This window comes from Cucurbita moschata, unplaced genomic scaffold (genome assembly GCF_002738365.1).
Source record: "Cucurbita moschata cultivar Rifu unplaced genomic scaffold, Cmos_1.0 Cmo_Scf00015, whole genome shotgun sequence".
Classification (NCBI taxonomy): Eukaryota; Viridiplantae; Streptophyta; class Magnoliopsida; order Cucurbitales; family Cucurbitaceae; genus Cucurbita; species Cucurbita moschata.
Window position 1 is genome coordinate 229,568 of NW_019268531.1, and position 12,029 is coordinate 241,596.

At 35.6% G+C, this 12,029-nt stretch overlaps 2 protein-coding genes across 4 annotated transcripts in view; both read right to left on the reverse strand.

Annotated features, from left to right (window-relative positions):
* Positions 1-3,473, reverse strand: part of LOC111453086 (RNA-binding protein 39-like) — a 7,956-nt gene extending 4,483 nt beyond the window's left edge. For 2 of the 3 annotated variants that reach the window (XM_023094030.1, XM_023094031.1), the window contains exons 1-4: positions 2,637-3,274; positions 1,162-1,240; positions 1,016-1,072; positions 507-562 (exon numbers count right to left, since the gene is read on the reverse strand). In XM_023094030.1, the coding sequence (XP_022949798.1) occupies positions 507-562; positions 1,016-1,072; positions 1,162-1,240; positions 2,637-3,274 (830 nt within the window). Of the gene's footprint in view, positions 1-506; positions 563-1,015; positions 1,073-1,161; positions 1,241-2,636 lie in introns of all 3 variants that reach the window. The other variant, XM_023094028.1, reaches the window with a different exon arrangement.
* Positions 3,474-4,647: 1,174 nt separating this feature from the next.
* On the reverse strand, positions 4,648-10,834 carry LOC111453087 (protein LIKE COV 2-like). Its single transcript, XM_023094032.1, has 7 exons — positions 10,220-10,834; positions 8,742-8,794; positions 8,538-8,647; positions 7,152-7,319; positions 6,917-7,014; positions 5,409-5,535; positions 4,648-5,083 (listed from the first exon to the last, which is right to left on the reverse strand). Exons 1-7 carry the CDS (start codon positions 10,334-10,336, stop codon positions 4,983-4,985), a joined length of 774 nt encoding a protein of 257 aa, XP_022949800.1. The 5' UTR covers positions 10,337-10,834; the 3' UTR covers positions 4,648-4,982.
* Between the last annotated feature and the right edge of the window lie 1,195 nt (positions 10,835-12,029).

Here is a 12,029-nt window from a genome sequence, read left to right on the forward strand (position 1 = left end):
CCCCCCCCCCCCCCCAAAAAAAAAAAAACAACCGCAAGCCAGAGCCTTTCTGCATACTTACCAAGGAAAAAAAACAATGAGAGTAGATGATACACGACAAAACGTGTTAATTTTAATAAAGTGTAACAAATCACTGTTTGAAAGTTAACTTGAACCAAGAAATTACATAGTAGAAAGAAATGAATCTAAAACCAAGACCAGAGATAACAGAGTCATAGGAGTTAGGACTGTTTCTTATCTGCACAAAAACATAGAGGAGCAGAATTAGGAGTACGATGGGGAAAACAACAAAGGAAACCTCAGGTTTATGTTATCTACCTTGAACAAGCAGCATGAATTGATTAAACATGACTGCATAGTATTCCCACCATCCCTCATCATTATCGCATTGCTAGTTCATTTAAAAATACAGTTAAATTTGATACTTCAAAACTACTATATTAATAACCATATTAACGAGATCACAAGCATACAATATAAAACTTGTTCATCCCAAGACCACATACCCAACTCCTTTTGACCGTCTAGAATTCCTGTCCATGATCAGCCGGACATCTCTCACCTGAAATAGAAAAAACAATGACAGAAGGTTATTTAGGAAGCCGGCAAAAAGAAAAGCAATAAAGGTTTCCGTTCTTTACACTCGAAGCAAAGCATCATTCAGCCATCAATGAGATCACGACAGAACTCATATACATTTTCACTCACCCCATATAAAAGAATGTTGAGATAGAAGAAATTGATTATAGTTTCGAAACTGAAGGCAGAGGAACAGTAACTGCAATATGAAGCAAATCTATCTCAATATCTATGCCATCATAACATTTGTAGCAATAACATTGCAACCAAAATTCCTCTATCTAATACATGCTACAGAGGTGAACAAGTACAAGGGACATGGCTCATGGAAATAATATAGATGCACGTATGACTGCTAAGACCTTTAATTGTTAATTTTTTGCTAAATAAAAAATAAACACATATGTGCTTCACTTGAGTAACACATTTCAAATACCTTTCCCGCTTTTGAAAAGAATTCATAAACATCTCTCTCTGTGGCCTTCAAAGGCATCTGCACAAAGAATATAGAGGATAATAAAAATGATAAGCAAAATATAAAGAGAACATGAAAGGTAAGGAAAAACAAGGAAAACTATCAACCTGATATGCAAATACAGTTCTTTGATCCCTCTCTGGATCCGCTTCAGGCTCCACCATGTCTTTCTTTTCCTTCATTCTCCTGCCATTTGCACACACAAACATCAGGGAAAAATTGAAGGAAAACACAGTAATTTAAATTAAAATAATGTTTAAGAAATTTAGAACGACTTAGATTTCTTCTTTCCACTCTATATTACTAGGGGATAGTGATTATGTGAAGGCACAATCTTTTTTGAATGAATGTGAACTTCCTGATAAAACCTTCATCGCGGTATATCAGTAATTTAGACTATAGAATGCAGTAAGAAAAGAGAATGAATAATAAAAATAAAAAAGAACTTGGAGAACAAGTCTACACTTTTATGATTTCATTTGATGTCGTGGTTATCATTGGCTGTTGTCCTACCCTTTCTGTTGCAAAATACCAACTCAGTAAATGGCTTGAAAACTTTTGCACTTGTCAATGAAACGCAAGTGTTTTTTCTTTTCAAACAAATCAACAAATTAAAATAAATAAATAACCGACTGTCATTACCAGGCTTGAAAGAGGTCCTAATTTCCACGGAATATCTGGTTTAGCAATGATGCCAAACCAAAGGCCTGGGAATTAGCGCTAATGTTTACACAGTTCACTACCTAGAGCATAAATGTATTCTAATCTAAGTTTCTAACTCGATAAATGTCATATTGTTTAATGCAACAATTTTGTTTTAATTTATATGAGAAACCAATTTCATACAATAGATTCAAATTTAAAGACAAGCTTAGTAAGCAGTAACCAAAAATATATCTACCATAAACTTCGTCCTATGCCTTGAGCACTTTTTCTCAACTGACAATGTGGGCTGGCGTCCATAGCCATGAAGATCATCTCATGGACTTCAAGATGTTTGGGAGTTCAAAGCTAAAGATCACCAATCAAGTATGGCTTATTCCAGATTAATTCATTTATGGTTGTGTGCTTGGTTGAAGCATTAGTGTGATTAGTTTGGTGTGTTTGAAGAGCTTTTGATCAGAGAATTGATAGCTTGTTTCACAAAGGAGTTTCTATTAAGTTTTGGCAGTTTCCCAGTTGATATCCTATTAGCCTGTAGCCTGGAGCAGTGTTTGGTGATTGGTGGAAGTGGCTTTTGTTGTTTTGGCTAGCTGGCTTCTTGACTTGTTCTTCTCGAAGTTGCTCGGTCTTATACTCAGTGCTCAAATATTTGGTAGATCTTTCGGCTCTTATAATTTTTTACAGATATTTTCTCCATTCTATTTGCTTGGATGATTGTTTTCGCCTCATATGGGAAGTTTCTATCCTTTGGACATTTTCCACGAAAAAAATTGTTTCACGTTCAAACACACCGCCCCATAATTGTTAAGAATAACAACGAGAAACAAGCGGAAAATAAACGTATAAGAGCAACACCCAACAGTCAATTGTAAGCTTTCAAGATCACAGTTCAACAAAGAGCGCACAAATGAACAATTACCTGTTTTCTCTGACATCAACTTCACGTTCTTTCTCCCGAACAGACCGACTCCTGCTTCGCCTCGATCTCTCCTCTTCTCTCTCCCGCTCCCTCTTCTCCCTTTCTCTCCTTTCTCTTTCTTTCTCCTTCTCCCTCTCCCTCTCCTTGTCCCTTCTATCCTTGTCTCTCTCTCTGTCCTTCTCCTTATGCCTCTCTCTATCTCTCTCCTTATCCCTTCTATCCTTGTCTCTCTCCCTCTCCTTCTCCTTCTCCTTCTCCTTATGTCTCTCTCTATCTCTCTCCTCTCTATCCCTGTCTCTATCCCTTTCCTTCTCACTGCTACCCCTATCTCTCGTACGGTTCCTTTCTCTATCCCTCTCTTTAACCCCATCTGTTTCTTCCTCTCTGTCTCTTCGATGCCGATCCCTCGCTCGGCCCGAGTGATCCCTATCCTCCTTCCCATTTTCATGCTCGCTTTTCGACCTCTTGACCTTCAGCTCCTCATCCACACGACCACCAGAGCCAGCTTCCTCGTCTACCTCTCTCTTCCTGCTGCTTTTCTCGTTCCTCTCACTCTCGCTCTTCTTTGCCTTCTTCGTCTCCTTATCGTCCTGATCCTCCACGGCTTTCTCCAAGTAATCATACTCGTCGAAGTCCATCGAATCTTCAGAAATTCAGCGGTTCGATAGTAGACCCGCAAAATGAAAGCTGGAGATCTCGCCGGAGTTGGTATTCGAACAGAATCAGCGAATCTAGGCGGGCGAAATTTCGATAGATTGAAAATTCTAGGGTTTTTTAAAGGGGTTTCGGGAGGGGAACTATTGGTTTGGCTTGGAATTTCCAATAATCCGCGGGGAAAGACTTGGAGTTGCTTTTATATGGATGAAAACAGATCAGATTCGTAATTGAAAATGCAAATAAGTGAACTTATAAGATACCAATTAATACATCAATCTATTAATCTAAAACATTAGTGCTGGCTCACAATTATGCTATAAGCCAAATGTTAGAGAACTCTTAAATAGTATTTAACTTTAAAATAAAACATAAATAATTCAACTAGTTAAAATGGTGTATAATCAACTAAAATATCAGCAAGATTAAATCAGTAGCATGGCTAAATTAAAAATACATAATACATAGACTAAAATATTAGCTTAATTCCTATATCGTTCAATATTGATTAATTTTGATCGTTGTAAATTTAAATCTGGTTCATTTTGATTCTTAAATCTTAAAATTTTAAGATTTTTGTTTAAGGTTCAAAATTTATATATAAAGGAAACCTTTAATACAAATTTATGACTATATATTAAGAATCTTTTTAAGCATAAAGTATCGTGTCATTTTTTCATCAAGACAAAGATGAAATGACCAACAAAAAAGTACTCCACGAAAAATGATACCCAGTAGGGTACTAAGCTGTTTTCAGACCCTATATCACACACAAAAACTAGAAATCAACACTTTCTAAAGACATACACTTCTATAAACACCAATTTTTCAATTTTTTTGATTTCTTAGAATTTTTTTTTTTATCTGTGTTGTACTTATACGAACTTTCTTGATTATTTTTTACTTAAAAAGAAATTAAAGGATCCGTTTTGACATGAAATCGTTTCTAATTTTGATTATTTAAAAATAAATTTTTTTTTATATTATAAATTAGTCGTCTTTTAAAAGTAAAGGGATTAAATTGACGTATGAAAATTGATAAAAGCTGGAAGTATAAAGATCGGTGACATTTTGAAAGTACAGCGAATAAAATGAACTTAAATCATTAGTATTAAGACTAAACTAATTATTTAAACGTATTAAAAATAACCGAAGTTTAGAACAAAATAAATGAAAATCGGGGAACTAAAATGGCTTATTCAGAATAGGATTTTCATAAAAATTAAGAATCATTCCTCATTTCTTCATAATTTCGGTCAAAGATCAGGAACAGGGATAGACCCATTTCCATTTTTTGAAAGAAAACAAGACAAACTTTTCACCAAACATGGTCACCAATATTCTTCCATGGGTCAGATTCGATCAAATCGATCGAGAAACAGAAATCGATGCTATTACCAGAGAGATATCTGTGTTTTCTATCAAAAGATTTCTATCATTACTATGATAACACTACAAACACATCAACAAATGTAGGAACAACAGCAAGAACCATCATTTATGACTCGAACTCGAATACAAGGATTCAAGAGGGCAATATGTTTCGCCACACAGACAAGCCTAACTCTATTAAGGTCTATTAAGGTCATCCCATGACCTGCCATATAAGGTTACTACCACTACTTCCACACTATTTATAGGACAAAAAACTGCTCATATAATTACCAGGGATATCTTCTCCTCTGCAAGTCACTACTTTAGTCTGTTCAAAGTTATTCTCTCAGCCTGTCTATCAACTCTCTCCACAGGAGTAATAATTTGCGGCATCGTCATACCACCAGAAACAATAATCTCTGCACAATTGGCAGTAATATGAGACAAATACGATGGGTGGAATGAAGTTTTGATTCAGTTAAAGGGAAGTGATGTAAACAAAATCCGAGTTATCTGTAGCATTAGATGGATGTTGGTGAACCATTCTGACTTTTATGAAAATATAGCACAACTTATCTGAAGGATAAGTAAACAAGAAGTTCAATGCATCAAACTATGCTACTTTGAGGAACAAAAATTTACAGCATTACTTAATACACAGAAATAGAGCTGAACATATCGTTATGAAAACAGACGATCGAATCTTTTCTAGTGCAGTGTTTAACTTAAAGAGAGATGACGTACCTATTCCTTCCCGAATAGATAGGTTTGGCCTTATGATGTCCTTTGAATTAACAAGAAATATATCCCCAATGTAGAGGTGATTTGTTGGCACGAAAACACTACATAGCTCTTCATCTTCACTCTCTCTCTGCAATGAAAATCAATAATTATAGGATCACCAGAAACAGGCAAACATGCATAAAGCAAATTTCCACAAGTCATGGAAGAAAGCAATCAATCAATGTTCAGTACGAATAAAGTATAACCCATAAAGATAAAACCTTCCCACGCATTTCCTTTGGTAGCATTCTCCTTGAAACAGACTTGGATTTGCTCAATTGCTAGAGAGATGGACTGAAAAAAGTATCATGCCAGGTTAAACTCTTCAAAGAGAGTTGTGGAGATTTTGAGCAAAGAAGAAATTCAAAAAGGATGGTCCTGAGCCTCTGTTTCGGTATTGCATAACAAGATATGGTCGGGGAGGGGTTTAGGCTGGTATGTCCATTTTGGATCAGAACAGCAGTGTTTGAACCCTCCTAGTACCAAATCCCAGTAGAAGAATGATGTTTCCTTTAGTGTTTCAACAGCCCAAATATGCCTCAAAGTCCCTCAAAGTTCCTCAATCCATAAACTCCTTTTATTAGTGAGGAATGAGAATTGAAAACAAGCCACAATAATAATTGCCGGAACTGTCCAATACCTAAATTTAAACAATTTGGCCTGTTGTCCAAGCTGTTGAGACTCAACATGACCAGAAGATCGGTCAAATCATTCATCAAGAAGAGGCTGCATAAAGTTGAGATTCTGATAAACTTTGATTTATTTATCAACAATTTATGGCAATAGCCAAGGGAGATTCGAGAACTCCCTTCCCTCCAAGAACTTTCAAGTACGAGTCCTAAAGCAAAACATAAAAAACACTCAGACAACATTCTAACTAACCGAAGCATATGAGCCCCACAAAATTACTGCCAGCATAAAAAGACTACAACACACTACAGTAGACCTCAGTGACTCGGTGTCTACTAGATTCAAATGCCAACTCCTCATCCCTCGCTTCAGCAACATTTCCTCGTTTTGGTAGTAATTTGGTCTTGTTAAAATAAGTATTTCGTGGTCTCTCTCCCATCCAACCATAATTCCCAAACCTAGTAAAATAGTATTCCTCCCGTTGCAACCTATATAGAAAGAAGGTTGGTACGAGACTTTCTGGCCAAATTCACATATCTCCCAGGAATTTATTCTCATTCTCCCATGATTTCACCTGTGAACCAACCTAAGTCGTCCCTGTACAAGTTTATGAAATGACAGAGTTCTGAAGAGAATCATTTTCAAACGGAAATCTTAAATCTACCGAGTGGCCGTAGCAATTGACTTCTCTGATTCTAGACTAAGTGAGTCAAGTCCAACATTCCAGAGATGAATTTTAGCATTCTATTACATGCTTAGTTTTTACAGAAGAAATGCAGTGTGTCAAAGGTCATGTACCTAGCAAATATAGTCGTCTATAGTGCACAAAGGATTATTACCTGGAGGGTAACAGTTGAAGTAATAAAACCAAATGCATATTCACCAACGCGCGGATGACGAATAATTGCAACTTCTTTGAAAGCCGTAGTATTTTGATCTGCACGGGAAGGAGACCCATTATATTAACTCGTATTTGAATTCGAGACGACCATACATAAGAAATTACTCAAGAGACCAAAAATTGCCATTCAACATCAAATAAAAACCAAAATATTAGTGTGCATACAAAATTACCAGGAGAAATTGCTGCACTAATTTGTTTGGAGGCAGAATATAAATGCCTGACAAAGGGCATTCGCTGGATGAACCATTCTCCAAGCCAGAAGAGTGTAGCACCCAACCATGATGAGACAAATATACCAATGAAGAATACAAAGAGCAAAGATGTTATGAACCCAAGACCTGCATCAGAAACCTGCCTTATGAGACGTTTCCAGAAAATGAAGAACCTAAATGCGAGGTGACAATATCATGAATAGCGGACTCCAAGGAAATTTACATTTATCTTAAATGTCTAAAATTTCCCGTTAATTGATTCAAGGTGCCATCCTTCTGCTAGTAGACATTTTCATAGAATATTTCATATTATCATAAGAAATCATTCGGTGGTACATATAGTATATTTTATATAATCATATAGATCAAATGAGATCCCACTTGTTAATACGATCATTTAGACCAAAAGAAAGTAGAATCTTCAAGTTAAGGAAGAAATGGAACATGAGTAAAATCCAGAATATTTTCCTTTCATTATATGTTATAGATGGACTGGGCCCACAATATAAAGTTGAAATATGAGACCACCCTTTACTAATACCTCCTTTCTATAAATTTACCCTCCATTAAGAAAAAAAAAAAAAAAAAGTTGCATTATATTTCAACTAAACAAAGAAATTCATGAGAAGGCAGACTTTACCTAGACACAGTCAAGCTAGGACTAATTTTTTGGAAGCTAGCAAATACCAGAAATACCCATATCCTCAGTTGACATGGTGAGTACCATATCCTCATGTTTTCCTTTTTCAGTTCCTATACATGCGTGGACATAAGAATACAGTAACCTGTTGCTCCGAGTCGTAAGCAAAACAGGAAATATAAAGGAGAAAAATAGAAAATAGGGAAAATGGCTCTGCAATTCTCAAAGTGCATTTCTAGGATTTTTTTTTTATTATTATTAATTCCCCTTTTTGACACCAAAGTTTGTGGGAGAGTTTTACCAAAGTGGTGCAGCAGCTGCGGCGGCAGCCAAAGAAGATGAAATAACCTATAAATCCATTTTTGTTTGGATGAAAACAGCCTATAACTCCATTGATGGCAGAGAGTAACACATAATAGAAGAAATATTCTAAAACTCTGTTGAGAGATAGGAAATGAATGTTCAAGTATTCTTATGTTTCAAGCACAACTGTCAAGGAACCTTCCACATTCGCAAATGATCAGCATCTTCTAAACCATTTTCTGAAATTAGTCGTTCATTGCTCTTCAAAATGCAACAATATTCTCGCATGATTTGCACTAAGGCCAACAGGTCGTTTTCAAGTATTAATGTCCAAATATGAATTTTATACATAAATGCATCAAAGAATTCTAATTCTAACGTACTTAGAAGTTAAGCCTTACCAAATATGTCAACTCCAAGCCGCTCATATATTGGACTGAAGAAACCATCAACAAATTGAATGAACCACCATGTAACAAAAAAGGTAACAGCAACAGGGAAAAGAACCACACTGCAAGATGAACAATTGAATAAAATGTCAGAAATTATGAGACAACAAGAGCAACAAAACAAAAAAAATGGAAGACAATGCCAAGCCAAATTACCATCCAGTCATAAACTTCTTTGACACCCAACTTTGGAGAACATAACAGCAAGCCTGGACAGGAAAGATATGATTAAAGTCAGACTTGAATGAAAGAGGACAAGAAAATATGATATTCAGACAATGACAAAAATAATAGCTACAATAACAAAGAAAAGAAGAAGAAGAATAAAGGGCGAAATGAGAAGACAAAATTCGAAGACAGAAATGTTAAACATTCAATAAAGTACCAAAAAAGATGAAGAAATAGAATGAACTTTACCATGCATGACATCATACTTTCAACATATTAACCGAACAAGTATTTCTCTAAACCTTATACCATGACCTCAGGTCTTCAAGTACGAGATATGCATTGAAAGTTGAGGCTATCATCATAAAATCCTTTGATATGCCTTTTCCAAGTTTCCCATTTATGACCATTATATGAAACTGGTTAAAGATGCAGAATAGCTGGTAATATCCTAGATGTGGGAGTGACGGAACAATCGACCTAAAAGAAGGCATTTTGGATGGGATAGTACTTCAAATATCTAAAGCTTGAGCTAAATATGAACAAATTTGGTGAAAACTTCTCATAACCATGCCATTAGAAATGAAACTAGAAAATATTTGTCTCTCATTCTAAAGGAGATTAATACTCCAGACTGTAGAATGGACAGTCCTCGACGCTTTTAGGCCTTTGACAAAAGTTCTCGGCAATAAACTAGCCCATTTCTTCTCCGATTTAGATATATCATCCAGTTTGTAGACACAGAATACTAGCACACCAGTTTTCATGTTTTGACCCGTGAAAAATGCTGTCAGAATCCAAAACCAATCAAACTCACCCACACCACGAATGTCATTGCCGGCCATTGTTCTACTAATTATAGCCTGGTGCTTTGTCTTTTTATGCTGTTTTGTACAATTATAGTCTAATTTATAAAGCAACCAAAATATATTTAATAATAAGTTTGCCATTTAGCTCAATCTTGAAGATCGAAAAGGATATAACCCAACTATCATTTTAATGAAAGACAACAATTCAACCTAGTTGACAGTCGTGCATGCTTCTGCATTTTCTTTGACGAATTCATGCCATGCATTATACTAACTTAAGAATTGACTTGATTTTCCCGATTATCGGACAGATGGCCAACGATCCGTAAAACCCGACTCGTGTCATTGTAATCAAATTCGATCAAGATCTTTCTAAATCGTAGTTTTGAGTCGCTCCGCACAAGCTCGGAATGTTCAAAATTCAATCCGAAATGGTTCACCACCGGATCGAACCTCAATATTCTAACATCCCTTTGACCATAATATTGCAAAATTAGAAGAAAATTGTCAATGAAGAAAGGACCGCGTCCAAGTACCGGGATCCAATTAATCCGACCGAATGGATCGGAGCACATTTCGGAGCAGCCTATGTGACACTCAATCAGAATAAAACAAAATTAGACCGCAGAGATTGAAGAGTATGAAGGAGATCCAGACCTTACGAGTGGACGAGTTGGGAGAACTCGGAGGAGATTTGACAGGATCCTCGGGATCCTGACCGCCATTATCTACTTGACTGAGAGGAACCGAGGTCGATTCCTTTTCTTCCGCCATAACCTTCTGAAAATCAGTTAAAATCTACTCGTATCTCCGAAGAATCAGAACCCAAAAATCACAAACAACCCAGTACCACCACCGTAAGAATAAAGATGCAGCAAAATTCCAATCGGACTTCACTGTAGCCACGGCAAGGGTCGTCGCCGCCTAATAAAAATGGTTCTCGCAGTTGCACTATGAAAAGGATACACTCCAAAATGGGGTTAGTTGAAACCGCTAGCAAAAAACCAGACGCGTAACCACGTGATTATAGAGGAATTTTGGAGAAGGTGGAGTGAAGAGTGGGCAACAGGGAGAGCACCCGTCGCCCGAGCTTATCCTCGTAATGATCGCTTGCTGTTAATGGCGTCTCGGTTACTCCAAAGCTCTTCCTGCCCTCACGGTGCAGTGAGATATGGTCAGAGAAGACGCGATGAAGATCAGCGCTGGATAATTCTCTCTCCTTCAGCTCACAAACAAATCTCCTAATTCTAATTCAGTATAAATTTGTCGCTTAATTGTTCTTTTTGGGTTCGATTAATGGTTTTTTAGGCATTTGGGTTGGGATAAAATTAAATGCAAACTTATTTACAGTTAACCATTTAACCTAATGTTTCTACCTAATATTGGAGGACCGATTTTCACGCTAACCTTCCATAAATATTTCACATTTTACCGATTCGTATTTTCACAAAAGTTACCGTGTTTACTTTTTACCTTTTGTATACAATTTTGTTTTTCTTAATAAAAACTCTCTGATTTCTATTATTTTTTTGGTATGAATACAAGTAATTTTTTTAAATAAATAACATACTCTCGAACTATTTATTTATACATTTGATTTGACATAAAAATAACGTTCCTAATAAATAAATAAAAATATTAGCGTTCTTGTAAAATTCAATTATTATGAAACTAGTGCACTAAATCTAAAATAATGTGAATATTTGAGTGGGTAGAACTCTATTTCGCTCAAGTTGTTGCAGCTTGGAACTTGAGCAGTCACCCCTCGTACATTGGGAAGGTTTATAGTTTCTCTGCCCGAGGGAGCTCTTGACAGTGAGTCGCATGTGAATGCCTTAGTGTAGTGAGTCGCATGTGGAGGCTCTAGTCAGAGGATTATCGATTGAAACTGGTACATGATTTCATATTTACACTGAGTATAGCTAAACAGTTGAATTTCAACCCTTTAAGATTTGCTCCACCTCTCGTGTTTTAATTGACAATACACGTATTACTATGCTTGAGTTGTTTTTCCTTCTTCATCCACTAATTTATAATCACTAGTCAATACAAATAATAATTAAATATATATATATATACTACTTGAACTAAAAAAAAAAAGTCAATATATTGGATCGACAATAATTTTGTTTTCTCGAATTTATATTTATTTTAAAAAAATTATATTTATATAGTCTCCACCCTAAAAACTAATTGAATCTTTAGTCAAATTCCACAAACTAATATTTTATTTTATATATTTACGGAGAAGAGTGAGTTAAAAAAAATAACTTCAATAATTTTTTGAAAATAAATTAAAGAAAGCAAGTAAAAAATTAAATAGTTAATCCTTATAATTTAAATTTTCATCGACTATTAAAATAATAATTTTGGTGTCATATTAAAAAATTTAATTTAACGGTTATATCAATGTCCATACGTATTTAAGTAAATAAAAAATATAAAAGAGATTTTAGATTAATATTTA